The sequence below is a fragment of the Phacochoerus africanus genome, chromosome 5 (genome assembly GCF_016906955.1).
Source record: "Phacochoerus africanus isolate WHEZ1 chromosome 5, ROS_Pafr_v1, whole genome shotgun sequence".
In the NCBI taxonomy this organism is placed as follows: Eukaryota; Metazoa; Chordata; class Mammalia; order Artiodactyla; family Suidae; genus Phacochoerus; species Phacochoerus africanus.
Genome location: NC_062548.1, coordinates 1,013,523 through 1,040,862, shown reverse-complemented (window position 1 = coordinate 1,040,862; position 27,340 = coordinate 1,013,523). Strand labels below are relative to the sequence as shown.

General features: G+C 42.9%; 1 protein-coding gene across 2 annotated transcripts in view; it reads right to left on the bottom strand.

The window, feature by feature from the left end:
• The window catches only part of FAM120A (family with sequence similarity 120A), a 113,150-nt gene that overhangs the window by 71,897 nt on the left and 13,913 nt on the right, over positions 1-27,340 (bottom strand). The window contains exons 2-6 of one of the 2 annotated variants that reach the window (XM_047779330.1): positions 20,681-20,927; positions 15,806-15,888; positions 11,204-11,350; positions 1,574-1,702; positions 277-373 (exon numbers count right to left, since the gene is read on the bottom strand). In XM_047779330.1, coding sequence (XP_047635286.1) covers positions 277-373; positions 1,574-1,702; positions 11,204-11,350; positions 15,806-15,888; positions 20,681-20,927 — 703 coding nt within the window. The remainder of the gene's footprint in view (positions 1-276; positions 374-1,573; positions 1,703-11,203; positions 11,351-15,805; positions 15,889-20,680; positions 20,928-27,340) is intronic. The other variant, XM_047779331.1, reaches the window with a different exon arrangement.

Here is a 27,340-nt window from a genome sequence, read left to right as displayed (position 1 = left end):
AGCCTACGCCAGAGCCATAGCAATGTCAGATCTGAGCCACGTCTTCAACCTACATCACAGCTCACAGCAACGCCAGATCCTTAACCCACTGAGAGAGGCCAGGGATTGAACCCGCAACCTCATGGTTCCTACTCAGGTTCGTTTCAGCTGCACCATGACGGCAACTCCAGAAATCTTACTTCAAAAGAATAAAGCTACAAAATTATCAGGTAAATATTTAAATCTCTTTGGTTATTGTACGGTCAGCATCCATCACAGGGGCCTTGGATTACTTACCTAAGTAATGTGGTGGGTGAAATGCCATAGGCTTACTAGTCGCTGAATAATATCCAATTGCTCTCTTAAATCGAATAACTTTGTCATCTGTTCTAGACTGAAATAAACATAGGAAAAGCTTTGTAAATTAATACGCCATTGATCACATGTATTAACAAATTTCTGTAATTCAGCACATGTATAATAAACCTTAGTCTTTCAAGCTAGATGAGAGGGTTTTTTTTTTCTTTCTTTTTACTGCCATCCCTACAGCATATTGGAGGTTCCCAAGCTAAAGGTCAATCCAGAGCTGCAACTGCTGGCCTACACCACAGCCACAGCAATGCCAGATCTAAGCTGTATCTGCAACCTACACCACAGCTTGCACCAACACGGGACCCTTAGCCCACTGAGGGGGGCCGGGGATCGAACCTGCATCCTCATGGACGCTATTTTGGGTTCTTAACCCACTGAGCCAGAGTGGAACTACCAGATGAAAGTTCAGAATAACATTAAAATTTTCAAGGAAAATCAACAGATTATTATTTTTCTTTAAATCAATACCATGGCGTATGGACATTCCTGTGCCAGGGACTGAATCTGAGCCACAGCTGTGACCTATACTGCAGCTGCAGCAATGCTGGATCCTTTAACCCACTGCACCAGGCCAAAGACGGAGCCTGACCCACTGCAGTGGGATTCTTAACCCACTGCACCACAGCGGGAACTCAAATAAATTATTATTAAAGAAATAAAGTGAACGCGGATTCTCTTAAAGCAACATGCTTATCACGAAGTCTGGCATGGCAGGCAGGAGACCTGAGTTCTGGAATGCAGCCCTCCAGCCTCCCTTCTGCCAGGACTCTGGTGCTACCTGGGAAAGTTTTACTTTCCATCTCTGGCAAGTAGGGCAGCAATTTTAGCTCTTCAGAGAGCAAATAAGAAGTCACGCAAATTCCACCTCTTCTAACAACCCTGACGCCCCCAACCTCGCATTCCCGACTTTCCAAAAAAGGAAGAAGAAATCCCTGACCATCATGTTAAGGTATGGAGAAATCAGAGACCCACTTGGTCAATTCCATTTGACCCATTTGATACATCTGTCTTCTCAGTAGAAATCCCATTAAATTATGATGGAGCAGTAGAGACGCTACCATTTGTCCACCTCAACCACTCCTCTGCGGAGGCTGGAGGAGCTGGGTGAGGCCTGACAGCTGGGCTAGTGCTACTGGACATGACAGGCGTATGCCTCTCAAGTCCTTACCAAACCCAGCATACACCACAGCACACAGTGCTGCCCAGGCGCTTGCATTTCTACCTGAGAATGCTGGAAAACATCTTTAGCTATGGCATCCAAGTCCGAGGTATCCTGGATATTGCGGACGTAGTCAGCCACAGCCTTGATCACCACATCACACGGTGGCAAGACCAGCTGGTGGGCCCGGACCTAAGAAAGTAAGCACACAGGTCAATACTCTAATTCCAGACACAGGGCCCAGAAATTCCAGGCGATGTCTCCTTCTAAGAGCCTAGTTATTATCCATTTGTGAGCCGTGGACTGGAGGCTTTGGTGGTCTGATGAGGGTCCAGCCCTGGAACACTCTCCCAGTTGTTCAAAAACAACATAGCCGCTTCCTTCTGAGGTATCTGCAATCTGCTCATGCGAGCACAGCCCGGAGAAGGCCCAAGCCACGGAAGCTTCCTTTTTTTCAACACCAGCCACAAGGAGGCTGTGCTGGATGAGTGCAGTCACAAGCACCAAAGTCCACCACAGAAAGCCAAGGTCAGCTATGAGTGGGAGGGAAGCTGAGGGTCATGTCTGCTGAAAGGCACATGGAATAAAGCGTAGGGATCTTTCACTACCCAAGAATAGCTGGTACCAGGAAAAGGTAAGAAGCAGATTTTTAAAAAATAAAATAAAATAAACGGTTGTTTTGGCCTTTTTCATGAAAACTAAGAAATACATGAAAAAATTTACCTTAATTTCACAAAATTATATTACATAGTTCTGCCCATGTTTTTAGAAACAAAGATGAATCAGGTACTAACTTTGTTTATAAAAAATTTTTTTAAGTTGAACAACAGAATGAAATGACACCTTCTTTCCTATTTAGTTTCGAAGATCATAAAGATAAGAGAGATGGCAAAAACATTTAAAGGTTTTGTGTTTCTAGAGCTGTGCACTCCTGCCCACCACATCTATGAATGTGGAACGTTACGTGCCAGGGGACAGTAGGCCGGCAGTGTCAGGCCAAGGCTGCTACCCTGGATTATTTGGATGGGCCCAATGTTATCACAGCATCCTCTATTGTGGAAAGGGAGGCAGAGGAGCTGGTTTCATACATGAGGTAGAGCAGTACTCCTCTGGCCATTGCTGGCTTTGATAATGGAGGAAGGGCCATGGGCCATGGCATGCAGCATCTATAGAAGCTGGGAAAGGCAGGAAACACTCTCCCTGGAGCTCCAGAAGGAGTGGGACTCTGTGGAGACCTTGATTTCAGCCCGGTGAGACCCACTTTGCTTGTGACCTCTCAAATTATAAGATACTAAATGGGTACTGTTTTTAAGACACCAAACCCAAATAAATAAAATAAAGGGAAAAAAGAGAAAGAAACAAAAGAAGAAAATTAGAGAAACTGAGCATAAGCAAACTGAATGGAAGGACCTCTAGAAAAACAGGTATTTACATTCTTAAGGTACCATCACATATTTTCAGATGCACAAGAGTATATTCAACTTCTTTTTAGAAAAGCAATAGTTTTTTTTTGTGGTTTTTTTCCCCCGAAATAATGTTTCCATGTTTGAAAATGTTAGTTGCTCTGTCTCCTAGGGAAGTATTTGTCTCCTTGTTCTGGTCGGTGTTTGATGAAGGAAAATCCCATCATGGTGCACTCCAGGGACTAGTAAAATGCCTGTGGCCACGGACCACAAGCACATTCCTAGAATCCCAATTCACCTTTCTGGAGAATGAAAAACCACTGATGCACATGCTCCATGGTGAGGAGGTCCCTGGAACAGCACGTTCCAGCATGTCTGGGAGAAATGGAAGTTCTGTTCATTTCCTGCTATTTGGGGTGTTTAATAATCCCATAGCCAGCACAGGTAGGCAGGCCAGCTGGTGGCAGACCCAGCAGTCAGGACGGAAAAACTGAGCTGTCCTAAAGTGGATGTTTCCTGCTTAGTGAGCATCCACCACAGGGAAGGGGACAGCCTTGCCCGAAGGAGGGTCTGCACTGGCCAGTGGGCCCCAGCCCCTTGGTTACAGGCCCCTCCTGACCTCAAATTTCTGTCTCTAACTACAGCTTGGGGCTGGTCGGCCACACAGCACCACTTGGCACTCTAAAAGCCTAGGGTTACCTCATTCTGTTGCATACAGTTGTGAAAAGGCCCACCACTGCAGAAGGATCTTATATATAGAAGCAACAACAATTATCACGGTGAGAACAGAATTTACTGTTTGTCCAAAATAGGAAAAGGGCTTTCCCCCAGGAGTTGGGCACCAACGGGGTGGTACAGGTCGCCTTTTCCAGGAGTGTGCACCCTGACACCGGAACACCCCAGACAACTGGGCAGCCGCACACTGTCCCATCTCACCTCGGGTGAAAAGGACAGTTTGTCACTTCTGTTCCTGTGGAGAGCCTTGTCTTCATGACCCCCGCCTCCCACCAACACGAAGGCGGAAAGATCCTTGCAGTAAACAGATCCTATAATGAGAGGGCCCCTAAATCCTTCTGAATGGCTAATTAACTCCAACGGTAAACTGCATCCTTTATCATTTCCCATGGCTAGCTTCCTCCCTCACAACCCACCACTCGGTTCTCCCCGCCTCACTCCTAAGCCAGTCTTCGAAATCCAGATCAGGGTGAGCACCCATGTCTTCCCGAGGCTGTTGCTGCTACTGCTCCCAAATTATCTCTTGGCCACTCTTTAAACTCAGGTGAATACAAACACAAGTTTCAAATAATATCACTGATGAAGCAAAGGAACTTGATCTACCTCACTGCCATTTGGAAAACAGCAAACTCACAAACACTCTTGGTAATTTCCAGGAAGAAGGTGATACCCGATATGATCAACGCTCACATGTGGGTAAGGCGCTTCTTCTGAAAAACAAGAATGTGGAGCTGCCGCCCAGCATCCAAACTTCAAGAGGCTCACATTCGTATTGGAGAAAAATGCTGACCAAACTCCAACAGGGCCCTCAGAGGACACCCCAGAGGAAAACATGGCCCAGCGGAGGAGGGAGAAAGGTTTCTGTCTCCCACGTGGTTCTCAAAGTGCAGTCCTGAGATCCAGCCCAGGGCAGTCCTGAGATCCAGCCCAGGGCAGTCCTGGCAGCCCCAAAAACGAGCTGTGCAAGGGGCTCTGGCAGTTTGTTGTAACAAGCCCCTCAACCACTGAATCACTGAACCTACCCTGAGACCTGGTATTTTCTAAGAGTCAAGAGTAAGAAAAACATTTAAACACAACTATTTAAAAAAAAAAAAAAAAAAAGGAGTTCCTGTCATGGTGCAGCAGAAACAAACCCGACTAGGAAGCATGACGTTGCGGGTTGGATCCCTGGCCTCGCTCAGTGGGTTAAGGATCCCAAGTTGCTGTGAGCTGTGGTATACGTAGCTCACACCTACACCTGTGGGCTGATCTGTGAGCTCAGATCTGGTGTGGCTGTGGCTGTGACATAGGCCAGCAGCTGTACTCCTGATTAGACCCCTAGCCTGGGAACCTTCATTATGTCACAGGTATGGCCCTAAAAAAAAAAAAAAAAATTAAAAATCTAAAAAAAGTAAAATAAACATAACTATTAGGTAACCACCAATGGCTATGACTTCAGATTCTTGAAAAGTTAGGACATGTATCAACATCTTTGGTACACTTGCCCAAATAAAACTATGAAAAGGCCGCTAAAAGGCAATTAATCTCAAATAATGCCAAATGTGAGCTCTGCAGCTAGAAACTGTTACACAGCTATACTAAATCTAATGACTCTAAATTTAAAATATTAAACATAAGCAAAGGAAACTTCTCATCACACTTTCTGAGCAAGGGTCACTAGCAGGCTCTGATGAAGAAGGCAGGTGGGCCGGGCTCCCTCCTGCAGGAATGTCTGTATCCAGCTGGGGCCACAGCATCCCGTGGCCAAGTGCCTCTAGCCTATGAAACAGTGCTGTGGGGTGCACTCTTAAACGTGCTCCCCATGTGACAGAGGAGTTCATGAAGGCACCCACAGGGCCAGGTGGGGGGGCTAGGCTGCCCTCTGAGCCCATAGGCTGCACACTTGGCCACCACACTCTGGTATTCCTGTCTTCTAAGTTATTCCTCTTTTAGCATTAAAATGTCCTTTTCTATGAAATGATGATCATAGATGGTGAGTTCCTTTTTTTTTTCAAACATTCCTATTTAGAACAATTAAAAGTTGGCAACACAACAGTAGCCCTCCCAACGTTTTTCTCCTCCCCAACAGATTTATAAAACCCAAACTCTTGCTTGGGACGGGCATGAGGGCATCCTCAATCTCCTTCATTTGGCTCATTCTAGTGGTCAGCAGTGCAACTCATGGTGGTTTTTGTTCGCTTGTTTATGGCCATACCCACAGCACAAGCACACCTGGGCTAGGGGTCAAACCTGCATCCTTAGAGAGACACTGTCAGGTCCTTAACCCACTGAGCCACAACAGGAACTCCCAGCTCTGGTGGTTTAATTTGCACTCCCCGGTGGGGTGGAGCATCTCTTCATGTACTGACTGATCATTCTGTAAAATATCTGCTCAAAACATAGTCCCATAGGGAGTTCCCATCATGGCTCAGCAGTTAACGAATCTGACCAGCATCCATGAGGACACAGGTTGGATCCCTTGCCTCACTCAGTGGGTTAAGAATCTGGCATTGCTGTGGGCTGTGGTATAGGCCAGCAGCTACAGCTCCGATTATATCCCTAGCCTGGGAACCTCCCGGTGCTGCAGGTGCAGCCCTAGAAAGGAGGGAAAAAAAGCCATCCCATCTTTTTTTACTGGCTTGTGTACCTTAGTGTGCTGTTCTTTATATATTCTGGATACAAGTCCTTCACCAGAGATATATTCTGCAAATAGCTCCTTTCACTCTTGCTTGCTTTTTATTCTCTTAACAAATCTTTGCCTAACTCAAGGTCATAAATTTCTCATATTTTCCTCTAGAATAATTTTTATATTCTTTGTATGTCTGCATGTGAATCTCCGGTTATTATAAAAACTAATCCTTCTCCACTTAGTTACTTAGGGACTTCTGGTGAAAATAACTAACCATGTAGGTATAGGTCTATTTCTGGGCTCTGTTCCACTGATCTATACAATTACCCTTGTGTCAGTACCACAGTGAGTTGATTATTACAGCTTTATTTTTTTGTTTGTCTGTCTTTTTGCCTTTTTCCACGGCCGCACCTATGGCATATGGAGGTTCCCAGCCTAGGGGTCTAATTGGAGCTGTGGCTACCGGCCTATGCCTGAGCCACAGCAATGTGGGATCCGAGCCATGTCTTCAACTTACACCACAGCTCACGGCAACGCCAGATCCTTAACCCACTGAGCAAGGCCAGGGATCCAACCTGCAACCTCATAGTTCCTAGCTGGACTCATTAACCACTGAGCCACTACAGAAACTCCTGATTATTACAGCTTTAAAGCGATTCTTGAAATTAGGTAATACTGAGTCTTCCAACTTCTTCCTTTACAATATTTTTGTTGCTATTCTATCAATATATTTGTTGCTTTTGCAGTTCTACATGAATTTTAAAATCATTTTTCAATTTCTACTTAACAAAAAGCTTGCTCAGATTTTGATTGGGATGTAGGAAATCTATACAGCAGTGTCTTGAGCCATAAACCATACATCTCTCCATTCATTTAGATCTTTAACTTGGACCACCAATTTGCCATGGCATCCATCAGTTGTGTGGTTCTTAAGCTCTTCTCTAGACACTACCTATAGAGAGTGGAGGAGGTCTGCTGAGCAGGTGAGGTAGAAGAAGAAGCAAGAGGCTGGTGATTGCTGGTCCAACCAGTTCAAAATGACCCACCAAGAGGTCCAGGCCAGTGAGGTACATGTGCAGAGGGCCCCAGGGAGGGTGAAAGAGAAAAGTGTCAGCTTCTGAGAAGACTAAAGGCAGAAGCAGTAGAGACAATGTGGAGAAGGGGCTATTAATGTGTAAGAAATGACAGGGATCTCTTCTGGGAGGAGACCCAGAATATGACTCTGGGCCTAGAAGGTACAGTAGATACTACATTACTGAAGACAAAGACGAGCAGCCAAGTTGCCTGTGGGCAATCTCCAGCACACTGACCTTGCTGAGGATTCTGAAATGTAGGAAAGACTTAGGAAATCCTCAAGGCTTTAATAAGTAACAAAAAGGTGACTAAGTGGAGTGACTAGGAGCAGTGAAAGGTGGTACCTTTAGAGAGACTGAGCCTCAAAAGAGTTATCAAAGGATACCATCAAGAAAGTAAAAAGACTGGAGTTCCCATCATGGCTCAGTGGTTAATGAATACAACTAAGAACCATGAGGTTGCAGGTTTGATCCCTGGCCTTGCTCAGTGGGTTAACGATCCAGCGTTGCCATGAGCTGTGATGTAGGTAGCAGACACAGCTCGGATCCTGAGTTGCTGTGGCTGTGGCGTAGGCCTGTGGCTACAGCTCCGATTCGACCCCTAGCCTGGGAACCTCCATATACTGTGGGTTCGGCCCTAAAAAGCCAAAAAAAGAAAGAAAGCAAAAAGACAACAGGAGAAAGAAAGACACAGAATGTCTGCACATGATGTATCTGGTAAGAGACTCATTTCCAGGTTACATAAAACAAAACAAAAACCAAACCAAACACGCCTACATCTCAATAATAAAAAGACAACCTAATTTAAAAGTTGTCAAAAGAGAAGTTCCCGTCATGGCCCAGCAGAAGTGAATCTGACTAGTAGGATCCATGAGGACCCAGGTTCGAACCCTGGCCTCAATCAGTGGGTTAAAGATGTTGCCAGCTGTGGTGTAGGTCGCAGATGCAGCTTGGATCTGGCATTGCTGTGGCTGTGGCGTAGGCCAGCAGCTACAGCTCCAATTCAACCCCTAGCCTGGGAACCTCATAAGCCTTGGGTGTGGCCCTAAAAAAGCAGATAAATAAATAATAAAAAAGTGAACAAAAGATATGAATAGACATTTATTCAGAGAAGGTATACAAATAGCCAGGGAGTGGAGGAAAAGATGCTCAACACCATTAGTCATCAGAGAAATGCAAATCAAAACCCTATCACACCCACTGGGACAGCTAAAAATAAAACAGACAATAACAAGTGTTGGTGAAGATGTGGAAAAGTTCTATCACACATTGCTGGTAGAAGTGTAAATAGTATAGCTGCTGTGGAAAACAGTCTGAGAAGTTCCTCAGAAAGTTAAGCACAGAATCACCATATGACCGGCAATTCCAGTCCTAGGTAAACACCCAAAGAGAAATGGAAACATACATCTACACAAAGGCTGTATGTGCATTACACATTTGCATTACAATAGCCAAAATGTGGTCGAACAACCTGAGAGTCTACTGACTGATGAATGGATTAACTGTGGTAGGTATACCCACAGAGTGGAATATTATTTGACCATTAAAAAGGTGCTGGGTTAAGAACTATGAGGGTGCAGGTTCAATCCCTGCCCTCATTCAGTGGGTTAAGGATCCAGTGTTGCTGCAAGCTGTGGCATAGTCAGAGATGTGCCTCAGATACCACGTTGCTGTGGCTGTGGTGTAGGCTGGCAGCTGCAGCTCTAATTCCACCCCTAGCCTGGGAACTTCCATATGCCACAGGTGCAGCCATAAAAAGAGAGAGAGGGTTAAAAAAAAGGGGGAAGTGCTGATACGTGCCACGATGTGGATGTACCTTGAAAAAAACATACTTACTGAAAGAAGGTAGACACAAGAGGTCATGCAATTCCACTTATGTAAAATGTCCAGAAGAAGAAAATCCACAGAGACAGAAAGTAGATTAGTGGTTTCTAGAGAATGGAGGAGTGGAAATGGGAGTGACTGCTAACTGAGGTACTGGGTTTCTTTTTCTTTTCTTTTTCGAGTAATGAAAATATTTTAAAATTAGACAGTGATGATGGTTGCACAAACTCTGTAAAAGCTAAGTATACACTGACCTGTATAACTTCAAAGGGGTAGACTTTATGATATGTGATTATATCTCGATAAAGCTGTTATTTTAAACAAAATTTAAAATGTTCTAAACAAGAATGGCAGTTCTGGAAGTAAACTGCGGGCGAGGGCCAGGGGTCCTTCTGGCCCCCAGCTTTGACTGGTCTCAAGAAACAGTATCTCTGAAGCCACCCAGGAGTGCTCAGAGCAGACAACACTGGCAAGGCGAGGGCGTATGTGTGTGTGCATCCAAGACTCAGGGCCAGGAGGCTGCCCTAAGAGCCACATTCCCAATGGAAGTGATCTCCTCCCATCAGAGTGATGGGAAGGCCTACCTAGGAACAACGCTGAGGTTTTCAGCCCCAAGGGAAGGAAACACTTGAAATTGCCTGCACACGTTTTTCAAACTGAGAATATGCTACTTATTTACATAAAACTAGAAGATTCTGAGTTATGAGAAGAAACAGAAAGCACAAGTGCCCTAGAGAGCTCCTTCTGTCTCCTCAATCCCACCACTCACCACCCCAGGCACCAGAAGTCAAGCACTATACACTTCAGATTGTTCATAAATTCAGATTGCGTTTGGACTATGAATCCCTCCTTCTGCCCTGGGCATGCATTCCAGCTCACTCAGGAAGAATCCTGCAGGCAGGTCCAGTCCCTTAGGCAGGAGCTAAGCTGAAAGCCATCCTATAACAACTGGGGAACACAAACCCTCCCACAACTCTGGTCCTCCTTCCCAGGAAAGTGACCTGGGATCCACCTACGACCTGAAAAACAAAGACAGAAAAGCTTTCCTTGAGTCCCAATGATTCCAGAAAATTCCTCAGAACTCCAGGCTTTCCAATTTTACTTTAAAACCAACTGGGAACAGGGACGGGAGCTCGGATGGAAAGATAGAAACAAGCAAAAATCTCTTGAGTCCAGTCTTACATTTTCCATTTAAGGATTCCATATATAAATTTCAAATGAGCAAAGAATAAAGCTTCTTACTAAAAGCAAGTTTCCACGACCTAAAATCTTCAAGCCCAGTATGGTGAATCTGGGCACTGAAGTTCCACATAGATAGTCAGAAATGCGCAGCTTACTGAGTGCATGATGATGGTGACATTATAATAATGATAATATTAGTACAAAGCACATTTTACAACAACTCTGGAGGATCAAATATCAAGATGTTAAACGTGGCTCTGTTTCAGGAGTGGAACTGTAAATAGCTCTCATTTCCACACTGCATAATGGCTGAATTTTTCAACCCTCTAGGCCCCTAACATTATTTTCTCGAGAGCCCCTTAGATTTTAGGAAGTGCTTTTTAGCTCTTATGAAATTACAGGATGACTTACTGAGAAAGCAATATATTGAGGGAACATCAATTAACACTGACATGCAAGCAGGAATTCCTTCTATGAAAGGTTTTAGAGTGCCCAAACAGCCACCTCTTGCTATACCTTTAAAGGTAGAACTCAAAATAAATAAAGCCCATGTTTCTATTCATGTACAATTTATACAACTTTCAAAAAGGATTCCAGAAAGGATCTGATCACCGAGCTCACTCTAATAAGGTTGCATAATCTGTTAAATACAGCATAAAACCTCAAAATGCCTCAAATTATGCTGCTCTTCTCTCAGGAAAACTGGCTCCATAGCGTGGAACCCAGACAGAGGCCATGCACACTAGACATGAAGATCACTGGCTGGCTGGACACTGGGCAGCAGGTGCAACCCAGAGTCTCTTTAGGGAAGCCAAGAGGGAGGAGAACCTCGGAGCCCAGATCATCCCGAGCGCCCACTGGCACATACCCTTGACCTTGGGAACGCTGGGCTCGTGTGGACTGTGCCGTGAGACCCAGACAGCTCTTCTGTCCACCTCCATGTGTGTGGGGACCCTGAGATCCTTCTCCTGGAACCAGACTCCCTCCTTCCTGGGCTCATCTGCCACACCCTTCCCTAAAAGCATTTGTAAAAAGGATGACTCAGTGACTCTGGGTGGTAAAAAGTCACCCAAAAATGTAAAAGATAAAAAATACAAGGTTGGACATAACTTTTGGTAAAATTCTAGGTAAATTTAAAACAAACCCTTCCTGATCTGCCCTGGTATACAACTGCCTTAGGGAAAAGGTAATGCTGGTAGAGGAAAGTGACTAAAAATAAGTGAACCCGAAACTAGGGTTATAAACACCAAAGACTATTTAAATCAGAAAGAGAGAGGACAAGGGCTAGACCTTAGATGGAGCTTTGAGAAGAGACAGAAGTATGCAAGGGGGCTTTCAGGGAAGCATTTTAACTAGACACACAGAGGAAAAGGAGTTCCAGGGGTACCAGGACCTGCCTGGCCCAGAGCTGATGGGCATAGCTGGCGGGGAGCGGGGGGAGGGGAGGAGGGGGGTGTTGCCCAGTATGTCCAGGGGAGGGTCTCCTCTGCCTGCTTGCCACAACTGGGGTGGTGGTACAGAGACCGAAATAGAACCTGCACAGCTATACAGGAGAACAACAATTGTAGGAGGTGTGGGGAGAGGAAAGGCTGGCCTAAGACTTGCCAAGCAGCTTGTCTAATATAAAGAAAATGGCAAAGGGAACTCTGTGACAGGAAATACTTGGATGACTGGATGGGGACACAAACTTGGAATATATGAAACTGAACATGAACTTGAGGAAGACAAAAACCATTAAAATGAATACAATGAATGACCTGTAATGATCCAACCTAAGAAAATTTATTTTTTTTTTTTAGAAGAAAAAATTTTGTGCGTGGTTTTTTTTGTCGCACCCTTGGCACATGGAAGTTCCCAGGCTCGGGGTCCAACTGGAGCTGTAGCTGCGGGCCTACGCCACAGCCACAGCAACGCCAGATCTGAGCCGCATCTTCAACCTACACCATAGCTCACGGCAAAGCCAGATCCTCAACCCACTGAGTGAGGCCAGGGATAGAACTTGCAACCTCACCATTCCTAGTCAGATTCATTTCTGTTGCACCACGATGAGAACTCAGAGAAAATTTTTTAAGTTAAAAAAGGTGCCTATCCCAAATAAAAATTTCCACAACTTACAAGGACTCAAATCATAAAACAATTAAGAAACTAAAAAAAAGCACATATACAAAAAGGGACTCCTTAAGCACATGCTGATGGCCAAGAGGTGCTCTCTCACAAAGGGGCCTCACCCCTGGTTCTAGAATTTTTTTTTCTCTTTTTTGACCTCATCTGCAGCATATGGAAGTTTCCGGGCTAGAGGTCGAGTTGGAGCTGAAGCTGCAGGCCTATGCCACAGCCACGAAACACCAGATCCAAGCTGCATCTGTGACCTATGCTATAACTTGCAGCAACACCAGATCCTTAATCCACGGAGTGAGGCAAGGGATTGAACCCACATCCTTGTTCAATTGAGCCACACGGTTCTAGAATTCTGTATTACTTAAAATGGCCTCCCACTGTCCTGAACACAAATGAAATATTCTTTCCTTCCAAATCTAAGAAATCTGATGCCACCTCACTAGAAGCTCTTAACATGGAACTGAAGTACTGAAAAGCTTAAAATCTAACCAGCTGCCTTACTTTCTTTTTTCTACTGCCCTCACTTTAGGTTCTAAGTATGTCTAATACTGTATTCCTACTCTAGTGAGCACAGTTCCTGATTAAAAAGGCAGCACAAAACAGAATTATGTTCTCTTCCTAGCCACCTCTCTGAGTATCATCCCATGATCCAACCATCTCGGCTGTTTACCACTGACCACTCCAGGTTCTACTTGTGCTTCATAACCCACAGAGCCCTAGCCCAGTCAGGCTCTTCTCTAGCCCAACCAGCACCATAGACAATGATGCAGAAGTGCTAGAGGGCTGAAGATTTTGATATTACACATTAAGGGGTGATTTGAATTTATTAGATAATGAGTTCATATAATGCCAACAACCCCCTATGAATAATAATCTAATAGATACAACTTTGGTGAAAAGCTTTAGCAAAATAAAGTAGGATAAAAGGAATGGTTGAACTTGGGAATACAAAATCAGATATCCTTAAAAGCTATATATATAGCATGCTATGTTAACGGGAGTTCCCATCGTGGCTCAGTGGTTAATGAATCCAACTAGGAATCTTGAGGTTGCGGGTTCAATCCCCAGCCTTGCTCAGTGGGTTAAGGATCTGGCGTTGCCGTGAGCTGTGGTGTAGGTTGCAGACGCGGCTTGGATCCCGTGTTGCTGTGGCTATGGCATAGGCTGGTGGCTACAGCTCCGATTCGACCCCTAGCCTGGGAACCTCCATATGCCGAGGGAGCGGCCCTAGAAAAGGCAAAAAGACACACACACAAAAAAAGGAATGTAAGGAAGTTTCATAACCAACAACTAAATTTTCAAAAAGACGTAGTTAGTTTTATAACTGGGAAAAAGAGACTGAAAAGCAGATGGGATACAGACAATTCTATACAGTAGTAATGTTCATGAGGAAAAAAAAAAAAAAAAAAAACCACAGCCAGGAGTTCCCGTTGTGGCACAAGGGAAATGAATCCAACTAGCAACTGTGAGGTTATGGTTCAATCCCTGGCCTCGCTTAGTGGGTTAAGGATCTGTTGTTGCCATAAGCTGTGGTGTAGGTCGTAGATGCAGCTCAGATCCTGTGTTGCTGTGGCTGTGGTGTAGGCCCAAATGTGTAATTCTGATTCCACCCCCAGCCTGGGAACCTCCATATGTCGCAAGTGCAGCCCTAGAAAGAAAGAAAAAAAAATCATATTCAATATCCCAGTCTTTGTTAAAATTATTAAAATGATGCTACACACAGAAAATACTTATAAAAGGGGCAAAACACAATAGTTTTGCAATTTTGAACTCAAAGCCAAACATGCTTGCTTTTTAAAATATGACTTTAAAAATCCTACAACTTGGAGTTCCCATCATGGCTCAGTGGTAACAAACCTGACTAGTATCCATGAAGATGAGGGTTTGATCCCTGGCCTCACTCAGTGGGTTAAGGATCCAGTGTTGCTATGAGCTGTGGTGTAGGCCACAGACACGGCTCAGATCTGGCACTGCAATAGCTCCGATGTGATCCCCGAACTCAGAACTTCCATGTGCCATGATACAGCAATAAAAAGACAAAAAAAAAGAGAGAGACAAATAGAAGCTGAAAAGCCCTATACCAAGAACTGTTAGAATGAAAAGGAAAACATGATGACCTGTCAATAAGAAATAGAAAACAAAGTGAGTTCTAGGCAGCAAGTAACAAGATGAAAGAGGGAGAAGAGCAATGTCATGTGAACTTGCAAGTATCATAAAAGTTCACTGTAAACTAAAACAAAAAACCAATTTGGAGGGCAATTCTGACAGAATTCAAGAGGACAAAGTACACTCAGAAAATGTTCCACACAAGCTCCCCGTTACTAGGAGCAACTGAGGCCCAGGCTACGTCTTGACTTCCCAATTCCCCACCTAGCATAACGAACGGCAGCTCAGATCACAACACTAGTAGCAGAGAACACCAGAACCCATTCACCCAGCAAAGGGAATTCAGAAAACCATAGGACGCCACTTACAAGTACAACTCCAAGTCCCCTGGTGGCTTATACTGATTCCACTATTATGCTCACATCAAACCCTAAACCTTAGAAAATCAAAATGAAATTTTTAAAAAAATTTTTTAATTTTTAAAAAGAAAATAAATGTGTATTATGTATCTTCTTGGATGTTCACTACTTTCAGAAACAGGAAGGGGAGAAAAATTTTAAAATAAATAAATAAATATTAACAGTACAAACGGACCATTTCTCTACCTGGGGTCTCCTCTATCATTCAAAAAGCATTAAAAATATAAAAAGATTTTTTAGAAAATTATGAAATGTAGCAAACTATGCTAAGATGTTGATCCAAGTAACAGAAGACATTATCTTCTGGAAAAATTTAAATTTGTAATTAAGAATATTAATACATAAAACTTTAGCTAAAGATTTCCACCTACTTAGGTACATGGCATGAAGAATTTCTCTAAGACAATTTCTTTTTTTCTTTTCTTTTTTTTAGTGCCACACTCATGGCATATGGAAATTCCCATGGTAGCTGCTGGCCTATGTCACAGCCAAAGCAATGCAGGATCTGAACAGTGTCTGCAACCTACACCACACCTCACGGCAACCCCGGACCTTAACCTGTTCAGCGAGGCCAGGGATCAAACCCACCTCCTCATGGATACTAGTCAGGTTCCTTACTGCTGAGCCACAATGGGAACTCCAAGAATTTTTAAGGATATTTATAAATTTCCCTAAAATACAGGTGCCAGGAGTAAGATAATGTAGGTGTTTGTTTTTTAATGCAGTGCAGTTCCTAAAGTTAGGGGGAGGCACGATGTTGCTAATTTTGTGCTATTATTTCCTTCTACAATAAAGAAACATTTCTATTACGAAATGTTGGAAATTACCTTAAGTGAGGCTAATGGATGTTCTGGACCAAGTAAACTCCAATGAAAGGAAGCCAGATCTTCATCAGGTAGAATGTGATTTCCTGGAATATAAACAGGGATACCATAAAAGCCACCATCATGAGGGACCCAGGGGAAGCTTAACACTACTACATGTTATTCACTGCACGTTATAATCTTTAGATTACCTTTAGAGTTTCAGACTTTGCAATATGACTTCTTAGGACCACCTTATTTGATACAGCACATAAAACTTCCACACAGAAACTGAGGATATTTCTTCATCTTTTAATACAAAGCAACATACAGGAGGCTGACATTTTCCAGCTGCCTCAAGTACAACATGAATTTCCAATATTAAACTAAATAAAAACTGAAGTAACTCCCCAGCACAGTATTAAGGTCAGTTTGATAATGCTAGATGCCCATACCATCTTGATACAAGTTTTCACTTGTTGATGAGAAACTATGGCTCAGAATGCATTCTGTGAACCAGGTTCAACAGCAAAGGCAGAATCTATGCAACTATAGGTAGTTCCCTTGTGGCATAGTGGGTGAAGGATCCAGCATTGTCACTGCAGTGGCTCAGGCTGCTGCTGTGGCAGGGGTTTGACCCCTGGCCTGAGAACTTCCATATGCCGCAGGTGCCCCTAAAAAATGATAATAAACAAACAAACAAACAAATAAATTAAACTAAATTAAATAAAGGCTGCTATTTTTTAAAAATCGAATCTATGTAGTTATAAAATCTAAGGAAGTTTAAATGACAATATTTGCTGCCTATTATTTGGATCAACACTCTCCTCCCATAATTTCCAGCACCACCCACAAACAGATGTACAAAGCACAGACTATAACACCACCAAAAAGTTCCACTCAGCTCGTACCCTATCACCAGGGCTAGGTCACAAATAAGAACTGTATTTGGCTAAGCAACTATATTTTTAGGGGAACACTCTCCCTTCATCGTAGCGTTTGGATACCTCATTACACTAACATAACATTTTCGATATGTGTGTTGTCTGTCTTTTTTTTTTTTTTTGTCTTTTTGCCATTTCTTGGGCCGCTCCCTCGGCATATGGAGGTTCCCAGGCTGGGGGTTGAATCGGAGCTGTAGCCGCTGGCCTGCACCAGAGCCACAGCAACACAGGATCCGGGCCGCATCTGCGACCTACACCACAGCTCACAGCAACTCGGGATCCTTAACCCACTGAGCAAGGCCAGGGATCGAACCTGCAACCTCATAGTTCCTAGTCAGATTCGTTAACCACTGCACCACAAGGGGAACTCCTTGATACAATTTAAAAGCAGTAATTTCCTGGAGTTCCCATCGTGGCGCAGTGGAAACAAATCCTACTAGGAACCATGAGGTTGCAGGTTTGATCCCTGGCCTTGCTCAGTGGGTTAAGGATCCGGCGTTGCCGTGAGCTGTGGTGTAGGCCGGCAGTAAATAGCTCCAATTAGCCTTCTAGCCTGGGAACCTCCATATGCCTCGGATGTGGCCCTAAAAGGACAAAAGACAAAAAACAAATAAAATTTAAAAAAATTAAAAAATAAAAGCTGTAATTTCCTAAATAATTCTGTGGTTTTTATATCATGATTTAGTCATGTCACCTCCACACTAAGCAGATTCACTAATCAGCTGCCAACAGAAAGCAAAGCAAGGTGAGTCCATCCACAATACTGCTAATCACAACACTCTAAACATACAAACACATGATACCGATTTAACGAAATGCCGTGATGTCCAGAAGGGCAAAACTAAGTCCCAACTGTCCAACTACTGAGTTCTGTACTGCTTTCCTCTGCTCACAGTCGGCACAGAACTCTACTGTGAAGTAAGTACAAAGCATCTGAAGTTTGTTTTTGAAGCTTCTATCTTAAAAATATTAAGCCAATTTCAATATCAGTAACAGTCTACTAAAACTTGGGTAAATACTTTTGAGTATTTCACCCAACCTTTCTAAAATGAAACAATTTACAGAGCTACACCTTCTATCACAAAAAGCAAAAATAACCTTTTTCATTTGTGGACACTGAAACTTTTACACAAAATTAAACTAAAAATGCTCACCCAATTAAGAGTTTACCTATAACTTGCCTACATTTTTTGAAGAAATTCCAAGCCTTAAATTAATCCATTACTAGATTATTCCAATGTTACTATTGATTATTTTTCATTTACCATTTCACAAAATAATTTAGCTAGAAAAGCATTAGTTGGCATTATCATCTCCCAAGAAATACAATGGATGTTTCTTAAATAAGATAAACAAATATCCTTCCACATCCCAAATTAGCTAGGCATCCATATGCCAAATGCAGACAATTTCCCCATTCACTTGAAGTCAATTAATATGACCACGTCATATCATTTAAGTATATACGAAACTTTTCATAATGTACCCATCCACATCATCACTTTTTATTATTAGAGAAAATATCTTTCATATTTTAACATCTGAAAATATGAGAGTACCATATATATATTTAAAAAGTTAGTTTTAGGAGTTTCTGTCGTGGCTCAGTGGTAATGAATCCGAATCGCATCCATGAAGACATGGGTTCAATTCCTGGCCTTGCTCAGTGGGTTATGGATCTGGTGTTGCCATGAACCGTGGTGTAGGTCGCAGATGCAGCTCCAATTCGACTCCTAGCCTGGGAATTTCCATATGCCATAGGTGCCGCCCTAAAAAATAATAATATGAAAAATTATTTATATTAATTAATCATTATTTAATACATTTAATATATTAAAATCTAAATCCCAAGTCACAAGAATTCCCTAAGAAAATGGACAGAAAATAGCCAAGAACTACCTTAAAGACATGTATTAGAGTTTAGGTTCAAATAAAGATAACTTACAAAAACCAGGGTTTTTTTGATTGATTTGTAGTTCTACCATTTGAAATGTTATCACCAAATAATATATGAAAGATTATGGCTCCCTCACTATAATTTCTAGTTGCATAAAACTTTTTTGGAAGGCTTATTAAAAAATCTGATAATTAGGAATTTCTAAATATAACCCATAGGAGTTCCCACTGGGGTGCAGCAGAAATGAATCTGACTGGTATCCATGAGGAAACAGGTTCAATCCCTGCCCTCGCTCAGTAGGTTAAGTATCCGGTGTTGCTGTGGCTATAGTATAGGCCGGCAGCTGCAACTCTGATTCAACCCCTAGCCTGGGAACTTCCTCATGCTGCAGGTGCAACCCTAAAGCAAAAAAATAAAATAAAATAAAAAATAACCCATAATATAATCCCCCTCTTAAACACTACTGAATCAGGCTGCTAAGCTCTACAGAATATAAATTGAGAGAGTACAATAAGATCTCACTTTTCTGGAGACCACCTATCTTTCAAAAAGGGTCTGTATGTCCCAAATAGCCCTCAATTCCATCACTGAAATTCATGGATTTTACTCAGAGGACGCCTTGCTCAGAACATGTTTACTAATATTGTCGAAACAACTTTTGTAAATAAACTAGAGCCAGATATTCAAGTAGCTAGAGACATGTACATTGTAAGCACAAGAAAGGGATGCTGACAGAAAAGAAAAGGAAGAAAATAATATAAAATGCAGATATCAAGTGACATGAATATATTACCTATTGACAAGGGTTGTTTTTTTTGTTTTGTTTTTTGCTTTTGAGGGCTACACCCGAGGCATACGGAAGTTCCCCAGCTATGGGTCAAATCGGAGCCACATCAACTTGGGAACAGAGCTGAGTCTATGACCTATACCACAGGTCACAGCAACGCCAGATCCTTAAACCAGTGAGTGAGGCTAGAGATTGAACCCACGTCCTCATGGATACTAGTCAGGTTCAATACCACTGAGCCATGACGGGAATTCAGCCAAGTTATTTTTAAGAGAAAGAAATTAATATATAAAATCTTAGTTAAAACAAGATTTCATCCTTTCTAGGTATTCAGCATAAGGAATTCCTCCAAGGGAGTTTTTAAAGACAGTTATACATTTACTTAAGATGTAGCCATTGGAAACAAGGTAAAATAGTTTATTCTTGTCCTCTTTCTTTCTTTCTTTCTTTTAGGACCACACTCACAGCATATGGAGGTTCCCAGGCTTGGGGTCCAATCAGAGCTGTAGCCACTGGCCTACACCACAGCCACAGCCACAGCCACACCAGATCCAAACGGCTGTCTGCAACATACACCAGAGCTCATGGCAATGACGGATCTTTAACCCACTGCTCGAGGCCAGGGATCACACCTGCGTCCTCATGGATGCTAGTCAGATTCGTTTCCACTGAGCCATGACGGGAACTCCTGTCCTTTTTCTTTTAAAGTAGTGAGTATACTGCAAATGAGGGGAAAACATGACAGTGCTAACTTCACAGCATATTTTCTTCTTAAACTGTAATTTGTGCCAAAGGTTTAAAAGTCCAATTTTCATGGTGAAAATGTGTCAATATTTGTGATTACTTTTTTTCAGCCACACCCGTGGCATGTGGAAGTTCCTGGGCCAGGGACTGAACCCACATCATAGCAGCGACCTGGGCCACAGCAGTGACAAGGCCAGATTCTTGACCTACTGAGCCACACGTGAACGCCACATTTGTGATTTTTTTTTTTATTTTCTCCAAACCTTAAGTGAATTTATTCACAAAATTAGTTTATCTGCCTGGATGGAAAAATACACAAACATTTAAGAACAAAAGAAGCACATTATCAGAGACACCAAAAGATAACACTGAGTAAGGAATGATACTAAGGAGGAGTCCATTCCCTGGTTCTTTTGATACAATTCAAAACATTCTAGCAGTGAAATTTTTTTAAAAAAAAATCAACATGTTCTTAAGTATACAAATCCTTTATCAAATGAAAGATAGTTTCCACACTGTCCACCTACCTAACAGAGCGGCAAAGATAGGAAAGCGGTTTGGGTTCAGGTCCAGCTGCTTGGCAACCTCGTGCATCAGATATTGGCTTGTGGTGAGACTTTTCCCATTCCGGCTCAGTTTTAGGGCATGGGCACTGAAATAGTAGGGGATGTTGCACAATGCATAATCAGAGTCATATGCAATCAAGCCATGGAAGCCGTTTTCTCTGCAGAAACCGATCACTTCTTGATGATGGTCCTCGATGCTCTGTGCAACCTGTGCAGGTAAGAAGAGCATTTCCATCAGTGGCCAGGCTTCACTATACCATGTGCTCAACATGCAGACACATCTCCACAGAATCTGAAAATTACAGATACGAAGATATGCAATAAAACCAAACAGCCAAAAATGCCATAATGTAGGGGGCAGCACATTGCTTCAACAAGAAATTTTGGGAGTTCCTGTTGAGGCGCAGTGGAAATGAATCCAACTAGTAACCAGGGTTCGATCCCTGGCCTCGCTCAGTGGGTTAAGGATCCGGCGTTGCTGTGGGCAATGGGGTAGGTCACAGATGCAGCTCAGATCCTGCGTTGCTGTGGCTGTGGCGTAGGCCCACAGCTGTAGATCTGATTTGACCCCTAGCCTGGGAGCCTCCATATGCCACAAGTGTGGCCCTAAAAAGCAAAGAAAGAAAAAAGAAATTTTGGTGGGAAATAATCTCCTGGGCAATAACTTATGATCCCATTCAGACTACAAATTAATTTTCAATTTCTTATCAGTTTGAAGATCACCCTGCTTGAAAATACATAACGGCAGTTGGCCTCTGTAAGGATATGTTGAAGGAAAAGATGGAGAGGGGAAGAAAAATGACAGAAGAGAAAAACAAAGAAGTGTGAAGGAAGGAGACAGAAAGAAGCCAGCCACTCACCAAAATAAGTTCTTCAAAGCAGACAAGCGAAATAATCAGAAGGATTTTGTAAAAAATAAAAGCCAAGTATTATCCATCACCTACCTATCTACTAGTTAATATACACCCTGAAGCATTTAGCATATGAGACAATAATAAGAATGAACATATTTACCCCCAAATAACTGTCACATGTTTATCCTGTGCAAAGGACCAGGCCTGGTGTGGTAGTATCAGGTTCAAAACAACTGTGAAGACTAGGTCTAAATTTATTGCCTTTTTAGTGATGAAAACTATAAGCTAAAGTGTCTTTACTTCTATGGGCTCTCCCATTGTGAAAGGTCAACCCCCTCTATCTTAGGCGTCTGACATACTGAAGAGGGCAGAGAAGCAATGCCCTCAGAAAAGTAAAAGGCCCTGGGATGAATTTATCTATTCTGAAAAACATACCAAAAAGCACTGAAAAACACTTTCTGAAAATAAAGTGACAGAATTCCTCTCCTGTTGTTTTCCACACTCATTTGACCAACTAAAATTTGGAAACTTTTTTTTCTTCTACAACAGATTAAAGTATTTTAGAAAACAGAATTTTAAACTTAATTGGGTGATTCAGATGTGGAAAATTAACTCTCTATAGAGTACTAAAGGTAAAAAAAATAATGTACCCTTAGCCATAAATCTCTAGAAATACACTGCCCAATTTTTGGCTACACTGAATTAAAATTAAAAGTAAAAAATACACTAGGAGCTCCTGCTGTGGCACAGCATGTTAAGGATCCAGCACTGCTACAGCTGTGGTGCAGGCTGCAGCTGCGGCTCAGATTTGATCCCTGTTGTGAGTGTGGCAATGGGATTGACAGCGTCTTGGGAGTGCTGGGACCCAGGTTTGATCTCCGGCCTGACACAGTGGGCTGAGTTCCTGCTGTGGCACAATGGGTTAAGAATCCTACTGCAGGAGTTCCCATTGTGGCTAAGCGGAAACAAATCTGACTAGCATCCATGAAGACTCAGGTTTGATCCCTGGTCTTGCTCAGTGGGTTAAGGATCTGGCACTGCCATGAGCTGTGCTGGAGGCTGCAGACACAGCTTGGATCTGGCATTGCTGTGGCTATGGCGTAGGCTGGCAGCTATTGCTCCAATTTGGCCCCTAGCCTGGGAACCTCCATATGCCATGGGTGTGACCCTAAAAAAAGAATCCGGGAGTTCCCATCATGGCTCAGTGGTTAACAAATCCGACTAGGAACCATGAGATTGTGGGTTCAATCCCTGGCCTCGCTCAGCAAGTTAACAATCTGGCGTTGCTGTGGCTGTGGTGTAGGCAGGCAGCTACAGCTCCGATTAGACCCCTACCCTGGGAACCTCCATGTGCTGTGGGTGCAGCCTTAAAAAGACAAAAAAATAAAATAAAATAATAAAGTTAAGAAAGAAAGAACGAATGAAGGAAAGAAAGAAAGAGAATCCTATGCAGCAGCTCCAATCACTGCACAGGTGCAGGTTTGATCCTAGGCCTGGCGCAATGGGTTAAAAGATCCAGTGTTGCCGCAGCAGCTATGACGTGGGTCACAACTATGGCTCATATTCAATTCCTGGCCCAGAACGTCCATATGCTGCAGGTATAGCCATTAAAAAAAAAATTCCTGTTTGAAAAAGAAAAAAATTAAGTTCACGTGTTCAATGGTCACCTACTAGATAGACATCACTCAGGAGTTACTCTCATTTCTCACCGACTTTCACCAAATTTTGTTGGAAAGTTAGTTATAACGAAATCTCACCCAGAGGCAAAGCAATTATTTAAAGACACAAACATAAAGGATAATTTTATGTACTCTCAATAAATATTTTGATTAAAATATTTTGCTTTACAAAAAAAATCCAATTAATCAATTAATGTTCTACACCTTTAGAAGAGGAGGCTGTTGTTTTATCTCTTAATCTAAAAACAATGTACTCTGAGTTCCCATTGTGTGCAGTGGAAACAAACCCAACTAGGAACCATGAGGTTGTGGGTTCAATCCCTGGCCTCGCTCAGTGGGTTAACAATCTGGCGTTGCTGTGGCTGTGGCATAGGCAGGCAGCTACAGCTCCGATTAGACCCCTAGCCATGGGGAACTCCATATGCGGAGATGTGGCCCTAAAAAAAAAAAAGACACAACAAAAAAATAAATAAAAACGATGTACTTTCACTAAAATAGAAAGCTATAGCTTAAAAAATTTCTAAAATTAGGCCAGCTTCATCTAGCTTCATAACTTCCAAGTGCAAGCTTTCTACTTCAAATCATTTTTATTATGTAAAACTTTATATTTACAGCAATGTCTTACGGCATTTACAAATCACCAGCAGCTCCTATTTTCCATTCTTTTTTTTTTTTTTGTCTTTTTAGCTATTTCTTGGGCCGCTCCCTCGGCATATGGAGGTTCCCAGGCTAGGGGTTGAATCGGAGCTGTAGCCACCGGCCTATGCCAGAGCCACAGCAACTCGGGATCCAAGCCGCGTCTGCAACCTACACCACAGCTCACGGCAACGCCGGATCCTTAACCCACTGAGCAAGGCCAGGGACCGAACCCGCAACCTCATGGTTCCTAGTCGGATTTGTTAACCACTGCGCCACAACGGGAACTCCCAGACATCTTTAATATGAAGCCTGCACAATCTCCTAAGAGACCTGAAATGAGGAGACCACACCCTCGCTCCACACCCCTCAGAGGAGTTCTAGAAAGGCAACATGATTGCTTGCTCCACAGCGCTAGATATCCTACAGAGGGGATGCGGCAGAATTAAATGTATGCATTGAGTACTCAACACCCAATATCTGTATTTTGCAAGAGAGTTTATTAACCTATTCTGGGAAACTGAAGCTGGGGGCAGTTGAGAGCCTCACTCTGCTCAGCTCCAGGACAGAAGCAGTCTAGAGATGACATGGCTCATCTTCTGAGCTCCCATTCTCTGCATGGCTCACAACTATGACCTCACCACCCTCACAAGAACCCTGGCAGGGGAAAGCGGGGGCTGGCCCTGTGTGGGTCCCTCAGAAAGAGGGAAAGAGCACGTGCACCAGCCCGGAGGTGGGTATCTGCAGCCCCATCCTAGTAAGCCAAGCTTAAGTAAGTGATGAAGTCAGAGCAGGCAGGGATGGGGCTCATCTGGCAGGTTTTCAAGGCAGGCTGTGGACATTGTAAAACAACAGCTAATGTATTTCCAGAGCTATAAAGCACTCATACTCTTTAACCCTAGAGTAATCTTACTCCAGGAAATAGAGCCTAAGAAACCAACGTACCCGATTAAAAAAAAAAAAAAAAGTTGGGAACATAAAAAGGGTCAGGATAGGCTTCTATGGGAAAAATAAGTTAACATTAAGGATAAATATAGCAATTAAACAATTTTGTGGGGAAACCCAGGAAAAGCTTAGGACAAAATACTAAACAAAAACCATTTCAGAATACAATATACGGTACACACAACCATGTAAAACTGCATCAGTGGAAAAAGCCTGTAAAGAAAAAAACAAAAACACAGTTAGGCAGGGTGATGCTATTATGCTTAAAAAAAAAAAGGGAATTCCCGTTGTGGCGCAGCGGAAACGAATGCAACTAGGAACCATGAGGTTGAGGGTTTGATCCCTGGCCCCGTTCAGTGGGTTAAGGATCCGGTATTGCCGTGAGCTGTGGTGTAGGTGGCAAAAGCGGCTCAGATCTGGTGCTGCTGTGTCTGTGGTGTAGGCCAGCAGCTACAGCTCCAATTCAACCCCTAACCTAGGAACCTCCACATGCCTCGGTGCAGCCCTAAAAAGACAAAAAAAATAAATAAAAATAAATAAAAAGATAAAAGAAAAAAACAAATCCAATGAAAGGTTGAAATAGTCGTCTTATAAGCCATACCCCACACTGGCCACCTCTATACCACAGCACTGGGAGCAAATGCTCCTCCTTTCACACCTGTCTCTCATCAGGCAAGGCATGCAACTTGCTCAACTACTTATCAGGGGTCTAGCTTGGTGCATGGCACATAGCAAACACTATCTGTGAAATGAAAGATTCTGGGAGGCCCAAGTTCAGGGGCCTCCAAACAGTCTTTAAACTGTAAGGATTAGTAAGATAAATGCTATCTAGTAAAAGCCAACTTCCAAGCTTTTACTATAGAGTGTTTTCATCTTTGGAGAGTGGGACGTGGTGTGTTACCGCCACTTCCTTCCACTAACCTGTCCCCAAACATGATTTCTCTTTCATTCAGAAAATTTGGTTTCAGATTGGCATGAAAAGCAGTGAACGAACTAGTAATAACTCACTACAACACAATTTGCAAATGATTAACCATACCTTAATCCTCTCCCAAAGCACACCTAAGATTAAACAGTTTTCTGCTAGAATTAATCTCCTAAAACAAAAGATAAAGGAACCATGCCCTTAAGTTAGCACAGACTTCCAAATCTAAAGCAAGGTATAAGAATATATATATGTGTGTGTGTGTGTAATTGAATCACTCTGCTCTACACCAGAAAGTAACACAACTTTGTAAACCAAGTATACTTCAATTAAAAATCAATAATAATAAAGCAAGGTAGAGCAATCTCACAGTTCCTCTCTCAGGTGCCCTGAGCAATAGTGATGGGGAGGAGAACCAAAATGTCCAGGGCCCAGTTCCGGCTTAATGCCAAATCTGCCCAGCTAGAAATGCAAAATTAATGAATCTTTAAGGTTCCTTCAACTTCTAAAATTCTAGTATTCTTCCCCACTGGTTAAAATCCATTATGCCTTTATCTGAGAAAAGGCTACATGGCATTAAAAACCACAAGGTAATGGAGATGCAATTCTTTCCAACAGGTGAACAGTGAAAGAATGGTACAGCAGTTACTCAATCAGGGAAATAAAAACCCCACAAAACACCTAAATGAAAGAGTTTGGGTTGTGGACACAACATGACTTTATGCATTTGTACAAGCTCACATGATTGCCCATCTCATACAAAGAATGAACTTTAAAATACACAACTTAAAAAAAAATCAAGGAATTCCCACTGTGGTACAACCGTGGGAACAGTGGGACGCAGGTTCAATCCCTGGCCCAGCACAGTGGGTTAACGATCCAGTGTTGCCATGGCTACTGCTTAGGTGGGAACTGAGGCTTGGATCTGATCCCTGGCCTGGGGAACTGCACATGCTGCAGGGCAGCCAAGAAAAAAAAAATCAGCCAGTCCATCTGAGGCGCCAGGAGAGAATGCAAACTGACAAATGTATTGAATTGTATTATAAAAATGTTTGAAATAACCCCACTGAGAGGGAGGGAGGCACAGCTCATGGTAACTTTGGAAAACAATGCTTTGAGTGGAAGCAGTGACTTAAGAAACAACAAAATCCCCTTGGTAATCAGTGTGCCCCAGGGATGCGGGTGAACAACTCTGAAATCACTTTCACATGTGTAAGTGTGGGGTAAATGGATGGTGGATGACTGGGTGTCTCCCTGTCAGAACATGGGATTACATTTGTACAAAATGAGAAGGCTAGCATGACCCTGGGGTGTTGGGTTAGCCGTAGAGATGTCCTTAAGAACCTGCAAGTAGAGTACAACATAGACAGGCAAAGAAATCATTCCAGTTACACACACACACACATACACACACACACACACACACACGAGAAAGAACATCTGCACACCAATCTGGTTTCTAAATACCTTTCTCCACTAAACAGGACCAGAGCCTTTGAGAAGGGGGATGCCAGGCCAGGGAAACCCAAGAGGAGCCTAGAGCATCCTCCTTGTGGTACCAGAGAGGAAGTTTGTGTTCGCA